General features: G+C 36.0%; 3 protein-coding genes across 4 annotated transcripts in view; 2 read left to right on the top strand and 1 right to left on the bottom strand.

Annotated features, from left to right (window-relative positions):
• The window catches only part of LOC106131755 (fibrohexamerin), a 33,136-nt gene extending 26,989 nt beyond the window's left edge, over positions 1–6,147 (top strand). Inside the window, exon 6 of the mRNA XM_060952646.1 lies at positions 6,132–6,147. Within this exon, the coding sequence (XP_060808629.1) occupies positions 6,132–6,136 (5 nt within the window). The 3' untranslated portion in view covers positions 6,137–6,147. The remainder of the gene's footprint in view (positions 1–6,131) is intronic.
• The window catches only part of LOC106131756 (uncharacterized), a 35,844-nt gene extending 14,836 nt beyond the window's left edge, over positions 1–21,008 (bottom strand). For both annotated transcript variants that reach the window (XM_060952645.1, XM_060952644.1), the window contains exon 1: positions 20,855–21,008. The gene's annotated coding sequence lies outside the window, so the exon portion shown is untranslated. The remainder of the gene's footprint in view (positions 1–20,854) is intronic.
• A 689-nt stretch (positions 21,009–21,697) lies between these two features.
• Positions 21,698–24,122, top strand: LOC106131763 (LYR motif-containing protein 4). The gene is made up of 3 exons (XM_013330958.2): positions 21,698–21,879; positions 22,295–22,415; positions 23,000–24,122. Exons 1-3 carry the CDS (start codon positions 21,794–21,796, stop codon positions 23,054–23,056), a joined length of 264 nt encoding a protein of 87 aa, XP_013186412.2. The 5' UTR covers positions 21,698–21,793; the 3' UTR covers positions 23,057–24,122.
• The last annotated feature ends 1,080 nt before the right edge of the window (positions 24,123–25,202 follow it).

Raw genomic sequence — 25,202 nt, forward strand, 5'->3', positions numbered from 1 at the left:
AAAAATATCAGATATTATTTAATAATTTAAAAAAAAGCCATTCTAAATTGTAATGCCGTTTTGTTTCTGGGAGTATTGAATAGAGCCATTCCATTTTCTCATGGATGTCGTAAAAGGCGACTTAGTGATAGGTTTAATAACTTGAGAACCCTATTGTAGGCTATGGGCTAGCAACTAGTTACTTCCTATATGTATGTATGTACAAATTTATGATTTAGATTTGTATGTAAGTAGGTATTAAAATAGTCATTGCTATAAATATCTATGACTGTGAGCGTAGTACCTAAGTGGTTACCACAAATATGAGCTTGTTAGCTTAAAGTATTATGTTTCCTTTGTTATTCAAATAGTTAGGTCAACTACTTATTTTATTTACATTTCAATCTTACGTATAAGTGCCGTGTGGTTCCCGGCACAAATAAAAAAAAATTGGACCACTCTTTCACATGGATGTCGAAAAAGGATAGGGTTGGTATTATTCTTTTAGGCTAGCAACCTGTCACTATTTGAATCTCAATTCTGTCATCAAGCCAAAAAGGTGACCGTGGCCTATCAGTAGTTTCAAGACTGCTGGCTCTGTCCACCCCGCAAGGGATATAGACGTGACTATATGTATATTGTATATACATCGCTCCTGTAGTAACTCCAAAAACGATAGCATGTCTTAATTGTCCAATCTTCATACGAATCGATCATCATCTCGTGGGAATGAATAAAAAAAACTAGCCATTACTACCTCTTGAGTCTATTCTATTTCTGTGGCAAATTTCATCAAAATCGGTCCTGTAGTTTTTTAGTTTCTATATTTATTTCGTTACAAACAAAACGAAAAACCTTTTTATTATTGACTGATTCTACTGTTTGGCCTGGGTCTTGGATGTTTTTTTTTTTTTTTTTTTTTCCCCTTGGTGTTACACCACACCCAGGGGGAGTTTATTGCCAACATCTCTCTGCGTGTTTAACAGAGCCATTTTTAAGACAGTATTTTTAACAAAATATGTGAAATATTAAAAAGAAAATTTTACATTACATTGTGCTTATCTTATAGTCTGCTTCATAAAATCTGTCACTCACAATGTTTATTGTACAGTTATATTCCTAAGTCTTATTTCTAACATTTTGCTTCTAGTAAAATTTACAATCTTATAATCTATTTAATGTATTATTCTTTAAGATTTTCTTTCCCTCTTTCATCTTTTTATATACCAATTTAATCTGTCTATTGTTTTATATTGTCTTGTAGATACTGGTCAATAATATGTTTTTGATCAATTTCAAATTTGTTATCAATACCTAGCACGATTTGCTATTTGCCATTGTTATGGATTAACTGTATCACAGTTTAACAGGTTTATACAGTTATAATTAGTCATCTTGTTGTATAAAATATGTGGCTAATCACATAATAAAATTATTGTTATTATTTATTTTTCTAGTATTGTTGCATACCAAGTTATCACAGTAATTTGTCAAGTGAGATAATAAAATTTCAATATTAGTCTTAATATTACTTATTTAGTTATTTGTTTAAAACATGTAAGTATATATTATTATCCTATTTACTTAATACCTACTATCTTAAACATATATCACTAAGTCATACATTTTAAAACAAGATTTATCGCACTGCATTACAACAAACTTTATTTGCCTTCGCGTCAGCGAATGATTATCATCCGCTGCAACGTAGCCATGTTTGCGCAATTTTAACGCGAAACCTGAACGCCATCCCTGTCTCCACAGTCGTGTCGCAGCATGCCTAGCATTATTGTGCTGCTTATTGATGCTATTCATAAACATTACAATTGGAGTGCCGCGGCACGCCCGGGAAACAAAAGACTCACGTTTACGCGTACGCGATTCTGGATCTGGCGAGAGCCTCCCACCTTTGCCTGACCTGGCAGGCAGAACTAAAAGCATTGTGGTCGTAACTCACCGCGCTTCTGTCTGCCCGCCAGTTCAGGCACGATGGGACGGCTCCCGCCATCCAGCCCTGACACGCCTCCCTACGGTGCTCGCCACCGCAATGGCTGCACCGTTCAGCCACCTCCCTGCAGTGGCGCCTGCCGTGGCCGTAGCCCAGGCACATCGAACACTGGACCAGGGGAGAGTAGTCTTCCGCCTGGATCCGCTGCATGTCGATGCGCACTGAGTCGGCCCCGACCACTGCTCGCCACATCCTGGGGGGGACGCTTGCCACCACGTGCACCAACAAGGGGTTCCTGGATCGTTTTCTGAATTTAATTTCTATGTTTTTGTCTTCTTCTTTTAGGTCTCTTGTGATTTTTGTATTTTGGGTAACCAGCTTTTCTATGATTTCTTTGTTTGTGTTTATTTTTATCACATTTTTAAAAATAAGGAGAGGGTTTTTATTTTCCATTTCACTTGAACCGTACTATTGTTGCTTAGCGCGGGTTCCTTCCTTACGGGGTGGACAGAGCCTAACTAACATAAATAATAACGTGAAGCAATATTTTTGTAGTTGTAGTTTGTAGTACAATATTGAATTAGTTATTTATTACAAAACCGCTAAATAGGCTAGAATTAAATAATAAATAGACACAAAATAGGTCGAGTGCGGCCGTCGACCGCTCGCAGGTCACGCCTCCCAGTGACGTAGTAGACGGCATTCCGCCAGCCTATTGTTCTCGGCTCGCTGTGGAATGCTATTGTCTCGGCGTTTGTTGATATCAATGTATGGGATTGCATCCATTGAATTGTATGGGACCTTTGCGGGTTAGACAGAGCCCAACAAGCTAAATTAAACCTTGACTTTTTACTTTTTATTGGGTGGTATATTGTTAACCATATGAACTACTATACTACAAAAATAATTAATAAATTAAAAGAAGTACATAGACATAACAATTAGACAATTTAGTTAAAATATAGGACAGCGTTATTTATTTATTTGAATTGTGTTAATTTATAGCAGCGCCTATTAGTTAAGTGTTACTTTAGAATTCTTATTAGCTTTTAGTATTTATTTACACTTACACATTGCAGCCCCCATATACAGGGCTGCAATTAATATTGACTTTGACTAGTACTTAGCAATTTTAGATTTACTCTCCACTTTACAGATTCTATATACCTACAACTTTTACAAATTTACCTTTTAAAATCATGACGCTGAGAACACCAAAGTCGGTAACTTTTAAACCACTGACCTGCCAGGATGCGTTTCAAAAATCGCCCACACAATTTAGCAGTCGGAGCAACTCCCCGTCGGACTCCCCCGTCAGACCATCCTCGGAAGAATGGGCCACCCCCAGAACACGGAGCAGGTATATCCAACACTACCCGAAGACGCCGCTCCTGAAGGAAGAATACAGGCGTAAGTTCCTGACGGACGAAGACAAGAACACGCTGTGTGGCTCCATCAGGGACATCCTCGAGGAGGTTATGACTGACATCGAATCTGCGCTGCGATTGAAGAGGACAACAAAGGACTCTGTAATAAAAAAGATTAAACAGGCCGACGACCTGATGTGCGACCTGGCCGCTTGTCAGGAGCTTAAAAACTTAACGCCAGGTCAGCGACCAAGTGTAAGGACGCAGACCTCCCCTCCGCCTCCACCTTCCCCTGCCCCTCAAGAGGAGAATAAGATAGATAGTATAGAAAACTACTTGAGGGCGCTGGTCGACCGAGTAGAGGAGAACTCCAGGACCCTACAGGAGCTGAAGGGATCGATCGGCCAGCGGTCTGAAGTAGAAGGTAGCACGAATATGCAGGCCCCAACCTATGCTCAGGTTGTGGCTAAGGCGATGGAACCACCCGCCACCTTACACTCCGTAATTGTCGATGACAAGGAGGGAGTGGAAACAGGTGACGAGGTGCTGGATCGAATTAGAGAAGTGACGAAAGACGACGGCGAATGGATTAGAATAGAAAGAGTAAGGAAAACGAAAGATAGAAAGGTTATAATAAGTTGTGTAACGAAAGAGGGCAGGGAGAAATTAAAGAAAAAAATAAATGACATACCTAAATTGCAGGTGAGGGACATCGACAACAAAAACCCCCTCCTTATTTTGAAAAACGTACTAAAGAAAAACAACAATGAACAGATTACAGTAAAACTTTTGGAACAAAATGGCAAATTATTTAAAAACGTTAAGGAGGATGATAAACAAGTTACAATCAAATTTAGGAAAAAAGCTAGAAATCAGTTATTAGAACATGTGGTTGTGAGTGTCCCTCCCAAGATGTGGCGTGCAGTGGTCGAGGCCGGCTCAGTGCGCATCGACATGCAGCGGATCCAAGCGGAGGATTATTCTCCGCTGGTCCAGTGTTCGATGTGCCTGGGCTACGGCCACGGCAGGCGCCACTGTAGGGAGAAGGAGGAAAAGTGTAGCCATTGTGGTGGACTGCATCAACGGTCAGTGTGTCAAGGCTGGATGGCGGGAGCGGTCCCATCGTGCCTGAACTGCCGGGCAGACAGAAGTACGGTGAGCTATGACCACAATGCTTTTAGTTCTGCCTGTCAGGTCAGGCAAAGGTGGGAGGCTCTCGCCAGATCCAGAATTGCATATGAGTAACCATGGGTTTGTGGACTCCCGGACGTGCTGTGGCACCCCAATTGCCAAGTCAATGATTAGTGCATTACACAAAGCAATAATGTCAGGTGTGCTACGGCGCGTGCGTGGAGATCAATAGCGAAACCTGGTTGCTCTAAAAACTGTGCATATGTGGCTCCGAACTAGCTGATAATAATTATTAGCTAGTGAGAAGGCACGCCAAATTGTTATGCAATATTAATTAATTTTATGTTTTATAATTATGTATATGAAAAACGACTGGTGATATTAGGTTATAAGCTAGCTATAAGTATATACAATAATTGGACGAGTAAAAAATTTTTTATTTTATTTTTAAGTATTATGACAAATTATATAATATGATAGACAAAATGTGACAAACCCTGTGGTTAAAAAGTTTGACGAAGTATATGTATAGATATGTATGAGAATAGTTATGTCAATTAATAAATCGTGCTATGGACAAAAAATTAATTTGATTAATAATGTTATTGCCAGTACAGTATATAAACATAAGAACGAAATGTACAGATAAAAAAAAAAATAAGTGATAAAACTAATGTTTACATATGATAAGCCATAAAATAAGAAGGAACAAAAACATGTAATCAATAAAAATAATATAGAATTAAGAATAATGTTAGAAATAATAATACTGTATAAATATTAAATTATTAAAAGTAATGAAACAAGAAGTAGAAAATTACAGTATAATGTAACGTATAGTTATCATAGAATGTGTAAACAATCATGTATGAAAATGTCTCTGTCACCCATGCGGAGAGAAAATGGCAATAAACTCCCTCTGGGTGTGGTGTAACACCCAGAGGAAAACTTAAAAAAAAAAAAAAAAAAAAAAAAAAAATCGCGGAGTGTAAGGTGACGGGTGCCTCCCTTGACTTCGCCGCGGCCTGTGCGTAAGTTGGAGCACGTGTGGTCGTCTCTACTCTGTCCTCGCTCCGCCTTTCAATCATCTCCTTTATCTCCAGTATATTCTTGGAGTTCTTTTCAAGCTGGTTGGAAAGCGCAGTCAGCACCTCCTCCATTTTCCCTATTTTGGTTTCTTGGGGGATCGGGGATGTCTGCGTGCGGACGCTGGGTCTCTGTCCTGGAGTCATGTTTTTTAACTCCTGGCATGCTCCCAGGTCGCAGATGAGATCATCTGCCCGTTGGATTTTAATTCTGACCGAATCTTTTGTAGTCCTTTTCAGTCTTAATGCTGACTCGACCTCTTCGCTAGCTGCATCCAGGAGGTCTCTGATTTCACCGCACAGCTCGTTCCTATCCTCATCAGTCAATATTTTTCTACGCTCGTCTTCTTTCAGGTACGGCGTTTTGGGAAGACATTGAATGTACCTGTTCCTGGTGGTAGGGGTTATATTTGTGACGAATTCTGGAGGAGAAGAGTCTTCAGGCAATTGGGTGGGCGATGTATCGTTCTCACAATATGTGAGTGTCTTTTTTTTAAAAGTCACCGATCTAGGTGTACGAATCATTGTTACAGTTTAAAAAGTAAGTTTGTATAAGTTGTAAAAAAGTTGTAAAAAACGGTGACTACTTAAAAAGATAGGCAAAAAATGCCGGTCGAGAAACTTAAATATGTAAAATAAAAGGGAGTCAAGATTTAAAACACTTAAAAAGTAGAATATTTAAAATATTAATTTCCGGTTTGGAAACGAAGCCCGAAGTAGGCTTTGTCGCAGTTAGGGGATTCACGTGATTCCTCACCTTTTGCAAGACTTGTCCTGGTTTGTATAGAATAGAATAGAATAGAATAGATTTATTTTCAAAATTGGATACAAGGTATCACTTATTGACGTCACATAACTTAAATCTAATTATAACTACTACCGCTTCCAAAGCGCATGTGTAGAAGAAGCGGCGGAACAAACTACACTGCAGCATTTTCATAGGACGTCAATTTACAAATATAGATCTCTTAAATCTAAATCGTGGACGAATGCACATTGTCTACATTAAAAAACATGTATGAATGTAGAACTGATTATGTCAATACGAATATTTCGTCAAATAAAATAAATATAAAATAAAATATGTACATACTGTACAAATTATGTCAAGATCATGTCAAAAATACACAAGCATTTAAGAGGCCATTATGTCCAGCTCGGGCCACACATGTTTATCATTAATATAATCATCCGTGCTGTAATAGGCTTTCCTACAAAGCTCAACTTTAATATACTGTTTGAATTTTCTATCATTCATTTCAAGAACACTTTTTGGTAATTTATTATAAAATCTTATACAATTAATCAGAAAAGATTTCCCTACCTTAGCCAGCCGATGTGCTGGGATCGACAACTTGTAATTGTTCCGCAGTGATCTACTAGTACATTCACCTACTTTTTTGAAAGAGTCTAAGTTTTTCCTAACATGCATGATGTTATCGAATATGTATTGGGAGGGCAAAGTTAAAATATTTAGGTTTTTGAAAAAATCTCTAAGGGAATCTCTTTGTTTAAGACCGTAGATATATCGAATTGCCCTTTTTTGTAAAATAAAAATAGTTTGTATGTCTGCTGCTGATCCCCAAAGCAGTAGACCATATGACATTAAACTATGAAAATAACTAAAATATACTAGCTTAGCAGTTGCCACATCCGTCAAATGCCTAATACGACGAATAGCGTATGCTGCAGAACTAAGCCTTTTAGAAAGTTTTAAAATGTGAGCATGCCATTTCAAATTTGAATCTAATGTTATTCCTAAGAAAGTAGTACTATCAACAAAATCTAATCTTTTACTACTTATACTAATATCCACATTTGCCTGCCGCACGCTGGGAAGTGTAAACTTAATGCATTGGGTCTTATTTGCATTTAACAGTAAGTTGTTGATTGTAAACCAGTTAGAGATGGCGGCTAAAGTGCTATTCACATCATCACAGATTTCGCTACGGCGGTTCATTTTAAAAATTAGTGACGTATCATCTGCAAACAACACGATGCCAGTCTGTTTCTCAATCATGCAAGGCAGGTCGTTGATATATATCAGAAAGAGAAAAGGTCCCAAAATGGAACCTTGCGGTACCCCAATTTTTACCGTCGCTCCTTTCGATTTTGTGTTATTTAAATCTACCGTCTGTAATCTATCACTAAGATATGATTTAATTAGTTCAACGGCAGCAGTATCGAACCCGTAATGAGCGAGCTTGAGCAGAAGAGTTCTATGATCTACGCAATCAAATGCTTTGGTCAGATCGCAAAACACTCCGATGGCATCCTGTGAGTCTTCCCATGCATTGAGAATATGAGTGACAAGAGCCACACCTGCATCTGTTGTACATTTCCCCTCAGTAAATCCGTATTGCTGACTATGAAATAATTTATTAGACTTAAAGTAACGCTGCATTTGATTAAGCATGATTCTCTCGAACACCTTGCTCAAAATTGGTAAAATTGAGATTGGTCTATAATTACCAGGATCTGATTTTTCACCTTTCTTGAATAATGGAATTAGTTTACTATACTTCATTAAATTTGGAAATATCCCTTGGTCAACACAATTATTGAATATATAAGCTAAGTCCCCAGCTATAATATTTATAATATGACATATCACAACAGCCGACATACCCCAATAATCCTCAGACTTTTTCAGATTAAGTTCTTTAAAGGTATTAATAATGTCAGTAGGGTCAATATTTAAGAATTTAAATTTGGAACTGCAAATGCTGACATTATTTTTAAGTAGTATTTCAGCTTCATTAGGGCATGAGTCAATATTAGAAGTTAATTCCAACGGTATATTTGTAAAAAAATGTTCAAATAAATTTACTATTTCTGTTGTAGAGGTAATTTTCCTATCATTAAATATAATTTCATTAATATTTTCTTTAAAATTACTTCTACCAGTTTCCTTGTTTATAACACTCCAGGTTTCCTTTGTTTTGTTAGGAGCATTACTTATTTTGTTTTTAATGAACAAAGATTTTGCATGTAGACATACTTTTTTGAAAATTTTTGAATAATTCCTAACATGGTCTACGAAGCCGCTTTCAAATCGATACTGTTTTTGGGCATATAAATCGTACAAAGTCTTTCTACTTTTGTAGATGCCAACAGTAGCCCATTCATTGAATTTAAAGTTATTATTGCATTTCCGTTTCTTTTGTATAAATGTTTTAGAGTACGCGTCTGAAATGGTAGTAAATAACTTATTATAATGACCATTAGGATCGCTGCCCGTGTAAGTTACTGCGCAAATTTTATTTTCTAAAGAACTTGTAAATTTATTGATTTTATGGGCTGTGATAGGTCTGCACATAATTAATCCATCACGTGTACTACGTTTAGTGGAAAAGGTAACTAATTGACCGCAGTGATCAGAGGGTAATTTACTAAATACATTTTTATTATTTGGTTTTTGTTCACTAAAAACATTATCAATACATTTAGCAGATGTGGCAGTGAAGCGGGTTGGTTCCAAGAAGGCATTATCTAAGTTAAAACATTTAAATAGGTTAAGAAACTGTATTGTCACTGTGGAGCTAACTAATATGTCAATGTTAAAATCACCGCAAACAATTACTTTCTTATTACTTTTTGTAGCTACTATTAGAACTTCCTCCATTACATTCAGGAAATCCATAATACTACTGTTGGGTGGACTATAAATACAAATAACAATGTGTTCCTCAAGCTCGGCACAAGATACCTCAACACAGCGCTCAAGAGAAAGTCTGACTATGTCATGGCGCTCCTTACAGCGATGACCATTTTTAACATATATTACAGAACCGCCTCTGATTGCAGACCCTCTCCTGAAGCAGCTCACCGCATTAAAATTGTTAAGACTGGGCATCAGCTCACCCTCCAAGATCCAATGCTCAGTCAAACACACCATATTAACATCCATTTTTTCATTAAATAGATCAATAATAAGTTCTTTGCCAGGAAGGCCCTGTATATTTTGGTGTACAATTTTTAATTCATTTGTCCTTCCTTTTGTCCTGAATGGCCAGGCACGTGGCAAATCCGGAAAAAGCTGTATAATCTCGTCAAGATTTTCAGGATTGTTGGAGTCCAGGTATTACTGACACTACACTGAACACTCTGCAGCACTTATTTTTTGATTTTCACTAATTTTTTATTTTTTAACACTATTTTTCCACTAATATTTTGCGGAGCGCATCGGAGCACGTCTGCACTCTACGACGGCTCGAAAGCAGACTATCTGGATGTCTTGGATGTTTATCTATATAAGTTTTTATTATAAATATAGTATCGTTGAGTTAGTACCTATCTCGTAACATATATCTCGAACTTACTTTGAGGCTAACAAAATCTGTGTAATTTGTCCCGTATATATTTATTTATATATAAACTGGTGTTGATGGATATGACACGGCATAGTTTTATTTGAATAGAAGCCGTTCAAAATGTGTTAACGAGGCTAATTTTATTGACCTTTGAAATAAGCGAGGTAATCTATTGACAGTTTAATAATAGCTCACTGATAGAGCATCAAAAATGCTGCTCTTACTGTGAGGGAAAACATCGTGAGAATAGAAGAATAGAATAGATTTATTTTCAAAATTGGATACAAGGTATCACTTATTGACGTCACATCACTTAAATCTAATTATAACTACTGCCGCTTCCAAAGCGAATGTGTAGAAGAAGCGGCGGAACAAACTACACTGCAGCATTTTCATTGGGCGTCAATTTACAAAACACATTCAGGCAACTGGATTTGTGTAACCATGGATCCAATAGTTAGGTTAGGGTTAGGTTTACGTTTTAAACGGAACTACTTGTTGATATTTTTTTTAAACTAACTGTATTTGTCAATGATAAAAGAGCTGATTCACTTATTGACATTGGCAAGAATTGATATTGACAAGCTACGAATCTCAAAATCGAACCCCAATACATTGTCTAGCTGTTATTTATTTAATTATTGTAGATATAATAGAGATTACAATTAAATCAAATTAAAACTAAAACTACTTATAAAGAGAAAAAAAAAGATGACTACAAACTAAAATTTAATTTATAAATTGTACAGTCCCTGCATAGCATCAACATGCGGGAGTGTGCCCAGAAGGCTGGCAGCATTGCCAATTTGAATGGCAATGCTGATTATCTGAGCCAGATAATTTCCAGCCCTTCGGTCACGAGATACCTCAATCAGCTTTTTCGACAATTGTCGGAAAAGCTGATGGGCAGATGGGCCCCACGATCCCAGAGTTTCTACCCCAAAAAGTTCGGTTTATAGATATTTATTGACTCATAAAGAATACAATAATTCACTTATAATTAGTCTAAAACTAATTTATAAATAATTCGTAAAAATATTGACGCAAATAAACAATGTAGTTTTCGAAAAAGTTAAGTAATTTACAAAATTTTGGTGTAGATATAATTTTTAAGTCTTCCTTTAAACAAAGTCAAAGATTTTATGTTTTTTAAGTCCTTAGGTAAGTCATTAAACATTTTTGCTCCTTCATATAATATATCACTCTTTCCATATTTAGTTCTAGGTGTGGGTAATTTTATTTTATTTGTATTTCTTAAATGGTGTTTATATTTATTTATCGTAAAAGTTATTTTTGTTTGAATTTTCTTTTCAAGAATTTTTTTTACAAGAATGCACCTTTTTGTATTTATATAGTTGATTTAAATTGAAAATTTTGGTTTTTTTATAAAGAGTTACAGTATTCATTAAATAGTTAAAATTAAATAGTGTTTTTATTACCTTATTTTGGGACCTCTGGATCAAATTCATATTTGTCTTATTTGCACTACCCCAAATTTCAATAAGATATTCGAGGTGGGACCTTACTAAAGAATTATATAACATGTACTTAACCTTAAATGGGATGCAAGAACCAAATCTCCGCAAAACGCCACGCAAAGAAACTAGCTTTCCTCTAAGATGTTCGATATGAGGTATCCAGGTGAGTTTATCATCAAGATGAAGTCCTAGATACTTTTCTTCGTTAGAGCGATGTAATTCTTCGCTATTTATAGTAAGACACGGGTAATGCGGTATTTTTTTATTTTTTGCAGCAAATATCATGTAGTTAGTCTTTCTTGTATTTATGGTTAATAAATTACATTGGCACCAATCGTGAAATTTGTCGAGGTCTGTTTGTGCTGTATGAATTAGCTCCAAAAAATCAAGTCCGAAATAAAATAAACATGTGTCGTCTGCATATAGAGTCGCCTGTAAGCCCGATTGTAGTGATATTATTAATATATATTAAGAATAAAAGGGGTCCCAAAATAGATCCTTGTGGAATTCCACAAGTAATACTTTGTGGTTTACTCTGGCAGTCCCCTATTTTAACAATTTGATATCTGTCGGTTAGATACGATCGAAAGATTTCATAAGTCATACCTTTGATACCGAGATTTTCTAATTTGTTTAAGAGTAGTGTGTGGCTTATGGTATCAAAGGCTTTTTTAAAATCTATAAAAATACCCAAGCCAAACTTTTTATGGTCAATGTTTGTTTTGATTTGAGATATCAGGTCAATTGCCGCAGATAGTGTTGAGGATTTACTTCTGAAACCATATTGCTTTAAAGTTATAAAATTCAATTTTGACAGATGATTGTTAAGTCTACGGTATAGTGCTGTTTCAAATATTTTTGATAGAATAGGTAACACTGAAATCGGTCTATAATTGCTGGGGTCAGTTCTTTCACCCGACTTATAGACTGGAGTAACACGCGCTACTTTGAGAGAGTCAGGAAATATGCCAGTTGCTAGACATTTATTGATACAGTCTGTTAGATCTTGTGCGATAAAGTTAATGATTGATTTTAAAGATTTCATGTTAATCCCGTCAATACCAGCACTAGCGTCATTTTTTAAGTTTTTTACTATATCACATACTTCGTCCACGGTGCATGATTCAAATTCAAACAGTTCAAATTTAGGTTTTGTATTTATATATGTTAAAGTATTGATATTATTGTTATGAAACCTATGAGGAATTTTATTTGCAAGTTGAGTACCTACAGAAGAAAAAAAGTCATTGAATAATTCGCAGATTTCAGTGCCATCTTTTACGCGGGTAGAATTTATTGTAAGAGTAGGTGGACTAGGAGGATCTTTGACTTTGTTTAAGGCAAGCGAATTTAACAAATTCCAAGTCTTGTTTGAATCAGTTATACACATTTTAAACTTATTATAGTAGTATTCATTTTTTGTTATTTGTATTAATTTTGTTACTTCATTCCTCAGTCTATCAAAGTCTGCCTTCTTCTTTACATCAGATTTTAGTTGTTGCCATAGTAAATTCCTTCTCTTTGTCTCTTGAATAACTTCTTTTGTGATCCAATCTTCTCTGGGTAAGTTTAATATTTTAACCTTTTCTATCTTATTCTTGTTGATACTTTGTTTTATATGGTTTTCTAAAAGATCATACGAATGATCCTTGTTACAATAATCTGCATCTTTAATCGAATCCTGGAGTCCTTTATAGTCGATGCCCTGATAATTCATTTTTTCTTTGATGTTGTGTTGCTTTTTAAATATTTCTATCGCTATCTGCTTATGATCAGACAAAGGTGTATCAATTATTGTTAACCTGTATGGATTTTCAGTTAAACTAGAGGAAACATGATCAATTATAGATTTCGTTTTTATACTATCAGTGTTTACTTCACGAGTAGAGTATTTAATATCGATGCAATTGAGAATTTTGTAGCCTGCTTCCTTTAGTACTCTCTTATAATCGATAGCATCTTTTTTATTGGCTAGCAAGTCTATGTTAAAGTCGCCTATTACTATTCCTCTTTTTCTGCTTTCCAAATGTAATGCAAAAGTATCCAAAAACTGATTTTTATATTTTTTGTTTGGTTTATAGATTACACCAAAATTAAAGGCAAACCTATTGACATATATCCATAGATAATTAATTCCGTGCTCGTATAATTCAGTCGTTATTTCGTGTTTTAAGCTGTTATGTACATATATCGATACACCGCCTCCCTCTTTTCCTATTCTTATATTATAGTTATGGGTATAATTATCTAGACAGAATGAATTTGCCTCAATTTCATTTTGGATCCAAGTTTCTGTTAAAGCTATTATATGTACTGTTTCATTCAATGATTTAAGTATTGTTTGTAGTTCTTCAAACCTGCCAGCCTTTCGAATACTTTTAAGATTTGCATAGAAAAATTTAAGAGATTTGTCATCCAAAAATAGGTACGTTATCATAGGTATACGTAATGATATGACTTTTATCAGGTAAGATGATGTTTTGTTTACTTAGTTTTTTGACTGAGACTTGATGATCTTCGGAATCCCTTTAATATATTTAATGATTAAATTTGACTCGCCAGCTTTTTCACGATCTGACAACTCGTTCTTGAGACATTTAAGATACAATTTTTGACTGGGTGTCTGGTCAGAAAATAGGCGTACATTATCGCTCAACTTAGACCTATTACGTAGTAGTATGCGATTTTATAAGCCGGCCGTTCGCATGCCCCTCCGGCTTGTATTTTCCCAAACGTATGAGTTTCACGGGATTCGGGCAATCCTTATAAATAGTTATTAATTTATTCATTGTACTATCCAAGTCATGCTTTTGTCTCGCTTGGCGATCTTTGTTATTTATTTCCGGGATACCCTCAAGTATGACATTTTTTAAACGTTCGCATCTGTCTTGGAATTCAAGAAGTAGGCCCTGGTCACAAGCGACTGGCGATTTTGTAGATTGAGAACATGACTGTTCGTTGTTGTCTATTTGACTATTATAGAAATCACTATTTTTCATCACCAGTAATTCTTTTTCAAGAATTTCAATTTTTTTATTTATCTCGCAACTTTCAGTTTTTAATGTAGACACTTCTTCGCTTAAATTAATGTAATTTTGTGACAAAATATTTGTTGTTACTCGGAGGTTCTTAATTTCTTCTTTTATTTCCTGTAAATCCTGCCTAATTTGAGAGGCATTTTCCTTCTGCGTCTTCGAGAATTCATTTAAAAAAGACATAAACTCAGCTCGGAATGAATTTAAATCTTGTCTATAATTTGAGTCTTCATCGGGTTGTTTTCTTTTTCTTTGAGTTATGAATAAATCTTCCCGGGATGGGTCCGTATCAATATGTGACAACGAGCGTAAGTCAGGCTGCGATCCTCCTCCGCTTCCGCTTGTGCCTAAGCCCCGCGGTGAATGATGCACACTCATGCTAACCGTTTATCAGTCAGTCGACGCGTGATTATTCTCTCTAGTGCGCATGCGCAGGCGCTGCTCGCTGCGGCGACGTAGGAGCATGCAAATGTATAGTTATCTTGCTCACCCGAACGGCTGATGTTGATTCTAGGCTTGTAGTGTAATAAGTGCAGATTATCGAGGCGTGCGAAAAGCAAATGTACCTAATACGCAATTGATAAGTTTCACTTTGACTTTTAACAATAATTTCAATTTCGAAAAATTAATTATCACAAGTGTGTGCACGTCTACACCGCTTGACTGCGTCTTCCGGAACTCAATTGTTTTGATAGAAATTAAAAATGCACTTTCTTAAGTAACTCACTGAACTTATATCTTTTTACATTTACGTACATACATACATATAATCACGTCTATATCCCTTGCGGGGTAGACAGAGCAACAAAAGACTGATAGGCCACGTTCAGCTGTTTGGCTTACTGATAAAATTGAGATTTATATACCTAAAGTGAAAGGTTACTAGCCCGTCGCCTAAAAGAAGAATCCCAAATTTATAAGCATATCCCTTAGTCGCCTTTTACAACATCCATGGGAAAGAGATAGAGTGGTCCTAGTCTTTTTTCTACTGGTGCCGGGAACCACACATTTAACACATTTGGTAGGTACATAGATTTGGTATTGACAATATAAAAAAAAACAATACAGTTAGGTATTGTAATTTCTACTGTAGCGGGAGCGATGATTCGGCTCAACCGCCACCAAAGGGAAGATCTTCCGCCAGGCTAGGTGTTATGCCTGGGGAACCGCGGCTCCGACGATGTTGAGTCGGAGGTTGTTTATATAGCTCCAATCCGTGAAATCTTTGAAATCGCGATTTAGTTTCTTCTCTGCTATTGGTTGAGCGCGTCAATTTCTTCGAGATGATTGACAGTTGTTGTGTGATTTGATGTTGTGGCGAGTGGCGTAGAGATGTCGCCACAGTACTCCCCCCCAAGACCGGAGGTCTGAAGTCTTGATCTTGCTGTGCAATCTGTGCTTCAGTTGTAGCTTGCAAGTGCCAGTTATCTTCCAGTGAGTCGGAAGTTGCTCGAAGTCCTAGTGAGTCAGGAGTGAGCCGTTGCGTTGCTCGTAGTCTGCGGTGAGTCGAGACAGTAGAGAGCGAAGTCGACTTGTTGGCGCCGGTAGATATCGTGCAGAGCTGCCACGCTGGAGAGAAGAGCGGCCGTCGAAGAGGTCCAGGCGTGGGCTGCGGTAGATGCGTCGGTCGCTGAAGTCGATGAGAGTGAGTGCGGGTGGAGACAGGACCAGGAAGCTCGTTGCGTTGGCTGCGATGGACCTGCTGCGATACCCAGTTGCTGGCTTGCTGTGAGACTGCTTGCAGAGTGAGGAGTGATGCTGTGGATTGGAGTTGATGATGAAGAAGGTTGCTTCCAATCACGTCGGGGTCACCAATGTAGCGGGAGCGATGATTCGGCTCAACCGCCACCAAAGGGAAGATCTTCCGCCAGGCTAGGTGTTATGCCTGGGGAACCGCGGCTCCGACGATGTTGAGTCGGAGGTTGTTTATATAGCTCCAATCCGTGAAATCTTTGAAATCGCGATTTAGTTTCTTCTCTGCTATTGGTTGAGCGCGTCAATTTCTTCGAGATGATTGACAGTTGTTGTGTGATTTGATGTTGTGGCGAGTGGCGTAGAGATGTCGCCACACTACCATACAAACAAAACAGGAAGTGGATAAACATAAATCTAATCTCGTTTCCGGTTCCCAAAAGTCTGTCAAAACTTTAAAAAATGTCAGTGCAACCCAACGCAACCCAACCATGGAAATTTCAATTTGGGAGTTTTAACCTTGTGTTGCCTGGTGATGCCGTGTGGTTCCCGGCACAAATACAAAAAAGAATAGGACCACTCCATCTCTTTCCCCATGGATGTAGTAAAAGGCGACTAAGGGATAGGCTTAGAAACTTGGGATTCTTTTTTAGGCGATGGGCTAGCAACCTGTTAATATTTGAATCTCAATTCTATCATTAAGCCAAATAGCTGAATCTGCCCAATCAGTCTTTTCAAGACTGTTGGCTCTGTCTACCCGGCAAGGGATATAGACGTGACCATATGTATGTATGATGCCTGTATGTAAACTAATGATTATTTAAAAATTGTAGATACTCCAACACTTGATTTTAATTTAACCTATACTAATATTATAAAGCTAAAGAGTTTGTTTGTTTAAACGCGCTAATATCAGGAAGTACTGGTTCGAATTGCAAAAATTCTTTTTTTGTATTTAATAGACCAATTATCGAGGAAGGCTTTAGGCTATGCTATATAACATCACGCTGCAACTATCAGGAGCGAAGAAATAATGGAAAATGTGAAAAAAAAAACCGGGAAAATTATTCCTCTTTGAGGGCTTCAATGAAACCCAAAATTACTATTCCGCGCGGACGAAGTCGCGGGCACAGCTAGTTAATAATAAAAAGATATATTTAAAAAAACTGAATTAAATGAAAATTGAACAATATCTAGGTAACGTCGTGCCAAGGCGGCGAGGCGGTCACCGGCGCGGCGCCAGTAATTGATTTAGGTAGATTTAGGTACCAACCCACTTATCGCTCAGGCACGATGTATTGTTACTTTAATTTTTTAAGCATTTTAGTGTGTTTAAAAATGTATTGTTAATTTACACACTGGCCGCTTACAGAAATGTTATAATTTTGCGTTCGAAAAAGTACGATCTTCAATTGTTAATTTTTTATTATGTTTGTTTATTTTTACGAACATACAAATTTTTAATTTTACATCCCGGTTAATATAGTGTATTTTGAAGTCGATTTTAATTATTTTTTTATTTATCTGATCCTTTTAATGTGAGTATACATATTTACGTTATAAGATCTTTTCATCTGCTCTCTTTCTTCCTATTAGCTCTTCTTACATACATACATACATAAAATCACGTCTATATCCCTCGCGGGGTAGACAGAGCCAACAGTCTGGAAAATACTGAAGGGCCACGTTTAGCTATTTGGCTTTATGATGGAATTGAGATTCAAATAGTAACAGGTTGCTAGCCCATCGCCTAAAAGAAGAATCCCAAGTTTGTAAGCCTATCCCTTCCGCAGTATCTATCAGCATTATCTGCAGTGTAGTTTGTTCCGCCGCTTCTTCTACACATGCGCTTTGGAAGCGGTAGTAGTTATAATTAGATTTAAGTTATGTGACGTCAATAAGTGATACCTTGTATCCAATTTTGAAAATAAATCTATTCTATTCTATTCTTCCCTTAACAGTTAAACGTATAATTATAATTAATTAACAATCATTATCAAAATCAATGTCACGGCTTCAAATTGCACATTGAAAATAGAATTCGTTAATTACAATACACAACGACGGATAATGACAATGTAAATTTTTTTTTTTCCACTGAATCACTCTTGTTACAATTCTAACAAAACACCTTTATTCATGTTAACGCGTTTGTTATTTCTCGGCAGCAGAATAGGTACTCTAATTGTCTTTATTACGAGTAAATTATAACCATTGGAAGTTAACCTTGATAATTTATTACAGTTCTTTTTGCATTATTAGGTAGGTATTCGCTTCAATTACAGCCGTGTGGTTCCCGGCATTAATAGAAAAGAGAAAAGGACCACTCGATCTTTGTCGTGAAAGGCGATTAAGGGATAGGCTTATAAACTTAGGATTTTTCTTTTAGGCGATGGGCTAGCTGTCACTTTTTTAATCTCAATTCTATCATTATGACTGCTGGCTCTGTAAAGCCTTTTTCCCGGAGGGGTAGACAGAGACTACATCTTTCCACTTGCCACGATATCTGCATTTTTCTTTCGCTTCATGCACATTCATGACTCTCTTCATGCAAACTCGGCGGTAAAAATATTTCTCTTGAACTGTACATGTCAGTACTTGTTTAAAAATACTTAAATGGCATTTTTGTTATCTGTTTAATTTAACCCCAGAGGTTATCTCTTGGAGACTGAAATAATAAAACTCTTGCGTTATTTTTTTAAGTATTGTGCTTCCCGGCACCAACAGAAAAAAGAATAGGACTACTCCATTTCTTTCCCGTGGATGGTGAAAGGCGACTAAGGGATTGACTTACTAACTTGGCATTCTTCTTTTTGGGCGATGGGCTAGCAACCTGTCAATATTTGAATCTCAATTCTATCATCAAGCCAAACAGTTGAACGTGGCCTTTCAGTCTTTTCAGGACTGTTGGCTCCGTCTACCCCGTAAGGGATATAGTCGTGATTATATGTATGTATGTTATTATTTTATTTACAGTCAAACTTTAGGAAATAGCAAATACATAAATACCTACATAATGTGTAGTTTGTTACCGCTTCTTCTGCACTGACACTTTGAAAGCGGCCATAAACTTAGTTTTAAGTAATTATTAATATTTAACGTGAACCAATGTTGTGAAACCAAAAGACGTGACAATTATTAAGTGATATTGAAGTGTCCCATAATAATGAATAAAAAAAAATAATTTGAGTAATTTCTACCGTCTGCTTGTGTCTGTTTTCTGAAATGCTTCTAGCTCAGATTGTAAAAATCTTAAGAGGCTACAAACATTTGAGATTCTTCTTTTAGGCGACGGGCTAGCAACCGTCACAGTCTAAATCTCAATTCCATCTAAACGTGTCCTTTAGTCTTCCTCTACGGAATGATTTTCTGCCGTCTACGGTAGCGAATTCTCTAGAAATACTATACTCGTGCTATATTTAGACGGTGGCAGGTGACACATCACAAAAAATATGTCAGCGCGTTACAAGATACTCGTAAGACAATAATATTAAATAATAATGAGCGCTGAGTGTAAGCTAATGGCTTTAATAGTTAGTTTTTTAGATAAGTACCGTAATAAACGCTATTTATAAAGAGAAAGGATTTGTTTTTGTGTATGTTTGTAACGAATAAACTCAAAAACTACTGGACTGAATAGGATATATAAAAGAATAGGACCACTCCATCTATTTCCCATGGATGTCGTAAAAGGCGACTAAGGGATAGGCTTACAAACTTGGGATTCTTTTTTAGGCGATGGGCTATCAACCTGTCACTATTTGAATCTCAATTCTATCATTAAGCCAAATAGCTGAACGTGACCATTCAGTCTTTTCAAGACTGTTGGCTCTGTCTACCCCGCAAGGGTTATAGACGTGACCATATGTATGTACTATTGGACTGATTATCACGAAACTTGGCACAGAAAAAGAAAAGATCTGCGGGTCATAGGATACTTTCCTGTAATTTTCCACGGGATCGAAACTCCGAGTAAAAATGGTTTGTATTTAATATAACTTTCGTTTTATTATTTATTATTTTGTATAATTTATTGTTTCAGCGTTTTAAGCTATATATATTACTGTGCACTCGCAAATATTATCTGTACATAAAAAAATTACGTTTAATTACGTTTTTTTAGGGTTGCGACAAGTGGGACCGCTTGGTACAATTCCGTGATTTTGTCATCTGGGTTTCTGTGCTGTGTGTTCACAGTTTCTGTCTCTCTCTCTCATCACACACAGACTGCAGCCGACATTCCTTATTTTTTTAAAGCAATGTTTTATTTCATAAATATTGTTTTTACCTTTTGATTGTTACTTCTACAAATACATATTTTTCTACTAGAGACACAGACTGTAGACTAAAAATATCTATACGTAAAAATTAAAAAAAAAAAACACGTGGAGCCATATGGGTACCTATAACACTTTTATGAAAATCACACTTAATTAATAACTAATAACAAAAAAATATAGGCAAAACAAGTGTTAAGGTACCTATAATAATTAAATAAATTATACAGTGTTAGCTTGAAAATTTGCCAGATTTTGTTACGATATGTTATTAACTAGTTTATTAGACCATAACCGAATTGTTTACAAAACATGGTACCCCTCGCACACTGGCCTAGAATCCGGTTTTGGTGCGTTACACAACACAAATATTAAAGAGTTTCACTTTTATATTCGCTGTCATTCATTTAAGCAGGTAAATAGATCTTTAAAACCTCAAGGCTCCTTAGAAACGTAATGACATGCGATGCGACGAATAAATAGTGCAAAAAAAATACAAATACCTATATAACCATAAAAGAGGTTTTGTAATAAAAGTTCGGTACTCACTTTGATAATTCCGATGTGGTTCTCAGTTGACAGAGCAGTTCCAGGGTTAATTTTTGTAATACTAGTGTAATTAAATAATTTAATTTATATTTTTAACAAAACGGAACCTAATAAAAACTGCATGACGGATCTCTGACTTGACTGTTCAATAGAAATGCGAAGCGCCTGCTTGCGGTATTTTTAGTGTTGCAAAGGTTAATAATAAAATCCACCAGAAAAATAAGTTAAATCGAATATTATGTTTAAAATTTGGGTTATATTATACCTATTTAATGTCGATCAAAATTCATAGCTGTTTGCGACAACACAAAGATCAAAAAATTCATTAGCATCGATTTCAATCCATAATGAAATTTGATAATATATAATTTGGTCTAGTCGTAGTTGTTTAGCTATTTTGACATTGTATAATGTATGACTAGAAATACGGCAAGCGACAGAAGTAATTAGAAAACCTACTATACTGTGCTGATACCATTTTAAGATTTGGAAAGGTAACGACATAGGTATCATAATTCGAGAATACCTAGTTATGCTATTTGGGAATATCATGTCTTGGTCATAATACTTATAATGTCTTACAAATAGCATATACAACGATTGAGGGCTACTTTCATTATTAATAATTTCATTATTAACATAGAATGTACGTACCTATGTACTATCATTTACAACCGAGTGTTATGGGTACAGTATTACACTCTCGGTCTCGTAATAAACGCGGTTCACAACACACGTAGTTTTATTAATTTTAGTGACTATAATATTAGTTTTCGGCGCACACATTAATGACTTAGGGAACTTTAAGAAAACTATAATGGCAACCTTGTAGTCAAACGTCACTGTCATAGGCTTGTCATCCATCAGTCAGATATTATTTACAAAAAAAAGTCAACTCGTTTGCTTCTTCGCAAATTATTAGTGAAAAATTAAATTATAATGGCAGGAACAAGTAAAACGCAAATATTATCTTTATATAAGGCGTTGATGAGAGAATCACAGAAGTTTCCCAACTACAATTTCCGGTAAAAACTGTTCTAATTACATAACCTCAAATTTTTGTTTAACTTTCTTATTTACACTGGTTTCGTGTCGTATTTTATCAATAGTTGTTAATAGATATTTCGTTATTATATATTGCGACATTCCGTTCTTTCATTTATTTTCAGTCTCTGCTTATTTATTATCTGTATTGTTTGTATTTCATAATATTTGTTTATCTTGTCACATCTCTGTGGGGGGGTTGATAACTTCATGTAATCCCACGATTTATCTGAGATTACATTTGGGTCAATTAGAATTTGTATATTTGAATTTGAACATATTTGATAAGCCTTGTTTCTACTCATATTATGCAAATAAAAGTTTGTATAACAATATTTTTTTTTACACTCCATTTTGTTTGTTTAACAGTATTAATATATGTTTTGTTTGTTTCAGCTCTTACGCCCTGAGAAGGGTAAGAGATGCATTCAAAGAGAACCAGAGTGTTACAGACACAAAGACAATCACCAAACAGATAGAGTTTGCCAAAGACAATTTATCAATGTTGAAACGACAGGTAAAACTTATGGAAGTTAACTTATTATGTATGCTTTTAACTTCATGCATATAGTCACGTCTATATCCCTTACGGGGTAGACAAAGACAACAGTCCCGAAAAGATGGCCACGTTCAGCTGCTCAGCTGAATGATGGAATTAAGATCCAAATAGTGTCGCCTAAAAAAAGGATTGCAATTTTATAAGCCTATTCCTTAGTCGCCTTTTACGACATCCATGGGAAAGAGATGGAGTGGTCCTATTCTTTTTTGTATTGGTGCAGGGAACCACACGGCACAACTTACTTTCGTAATTTTTTTCTTTTAAGCTTTTTGGTTTCTGACACAAATAGAATAGGATCACTCCATCTCTTTCCCGCATGGCGACTAAGGCATTGGCGTATTAACATGGGATTCCTTTTGTAAGCAATAGGCTAGTGACCTGTCACTATTTGAATCTCAATTCCATCGTATTCCAATACAGCTGTATGTGGCCTTTCAGTCTTTTCAAGACTGTTGGCTCTGTTTTCCCCGCAAGGGATAAAGACGTAACTATATGTATGCATGTTATAATATTATTTCATATCGGATTTTTATTATTTTCAGGTTATCATAGGGAACATGTACAAGACGGAGAAACTTGTTATAGAGAATTTAGGATAAACCGTGTGTTTGCTGATCTCAACGGTAGAACATGACTAAAGGAGAAAAAAATGCAATGTTAACTCATCTAGGCACTTCACTGTGGATTTCTTATTACTAGAATGATAATCCAACTTTAACAAGCTGATAATTCTTTTGTTTAACAAAATTAGCGTTGCACCCTTTCAATCAACTTTATACATACATACATACAATCACGCCTATATCCCTTGCGGGGTAGACAGAGCCAACAGTTTAAAAAACAACAAATTTAATTTTATTTTATCTATATATTTGCAAATTAGAACAAATTTAATCATGATGTTTGGAAGTCATTTTACAGATGTTCCATTCCATTCAAATAATGATCTTAATTTAATGCAATAAAACACTCAGTCATAAACTTTAATATTAACCCAAATGTAACAGTTGTGTGGCGAAATCTATAAGTCACAAAAATAAAAAAATAATAAAATCACGCGACGCTTTCAATCAAAAACAGCGAAAATCGCACAAGCAAAGATTTCACGGATTGGAGCTATAAATACAACCTCCGACACAACATCGTCTGTCGCGCGGTTCCCCAGGCGTCACACCAGCCTGGCGGAAGATCTTCCCTTTGTGGCGGTCGAGCCGAAATATCGCTCCCGCTACAAGTTTATGATTGTGCGAATACTTTATTGTGTGCTGTATTTTCATACGTTTAAGATTCTATTTCGAATGGAAGGAGGAATTTGTTTCTTTCGCACACCTTTTCAGAAGAATTGTGGGTCTATTTTTTTTTTGTATATCTATGGGTGCACCATTTATATTTTTAATGCTTAAGTCACTGTTTTTGTTAATGATAAAGTTAAATTTAACGTAATGCAATACGCTGTATAAGAAATAAGAAGTACAAATTTGGCTTTGGTAACTACTACCATTCACGTCTATATCCCTTGCGGGGTAGACAGAGCCTACAGTCTTTTCAATAAAAGACTGAATGGCCACGTTCAGCTATTTGGCTTTAAGATAGAATTGAGATTCAAATAGTGACAGGTTGCTAGCACATCGCCTAAAACAAGAATCCAAATATAATGAGCATATCCCTTCGAAATAGAAAGAGTGGTTCTATTATTTTTATTGGTGCCAAGAACCACAAGAATATGTCGCGTTTCGCGCCATATTAAGAAAGCGATAGATTGACGCGCGATAATAACAGCGTCGCGCGAGCCATGCTGAGCTTCGAAATCGAAAGAATATAAAAAATTACAAATAATAGATCTCTTAAATCTAAATCATGGACGACTGCACATTGTCTTCATTTAAAAAAGAAATGCAAATGTAAAATTTTATATTATTTCGAATTCTGTAAGTCTAAGGTTATGTCATGAAATAAATAATATTGCCGTGTGGTTCCTGGTATCTAGTGCAACTTATACTAAGACTATTTTCAAAGTTATGTACGTTAGTTTGAATACTAACCGATTTTCCTCCGATGGTTTCCTCACTATGTTTTCCCTCACCGTAAGAGAAACCTGCACATTCAGGCAACTGGATGTGTAACCATGATCGATCCAATAAGGTTAGGTTCCCCTGCAATGGTTGCGGAGGTCAGACGGGAGTCGCTTCGTGTAATAACCTGACTCACCCAATCCAGGATCCGTGGTCAAAGGCGCACCCCGGGCTCCTCTCCAGAGTGGTGAGGATGCGACCGGGACTAAAGCCAGGAGGTAGAAGGTCATAAAATTAATTTGTATTCATTTGCCTTACAGTAAGCATCAAATGACCGATTATTTTTTGGTTCATCAAAATGGGATACCAATGTATCATGCTTTTGCATAGTATAGTACAGTAGGTTATACAGAAAAGTATACAAGTTAAGCTAAGATTGTATGACAGTAGTACACCTAATTTTCTATGTAGCCCACTGTACATAAAACTAATATGTATGTTTCAAAACAAAAGACCAATTAAATTGGATGTTCTAAATTTGAGTTTTCAACATTGATATCAAATTATTTGTAGATGCGTTGGGCGCTTATAATGTTTTTATGTGTTAACAAAATTTTATCTGTTTTATATTTTAAGCTTAGTTTAGTATGTTAAATGTAAATAAAAGAATACTTGTTTAATTTTGTTATTATTTATTTCTGACAATTTCGAAAAATAAAATTGATTGCACAAA

Source organism: Amyelois transitella, chromosome 29, assembly GCF_032362555.1.
Source record: "Amyelois transitella isolate CPQ chromosome 29, ilAmyTran1.1, whole genome shotgun sequence".
Classification (NCBI taxonomy): Eukaryota; Metazoa; Arthropoda; class Insecta; order Lepidoptera; family Pyralidae; genus Amyelois; species Amyelois transitella.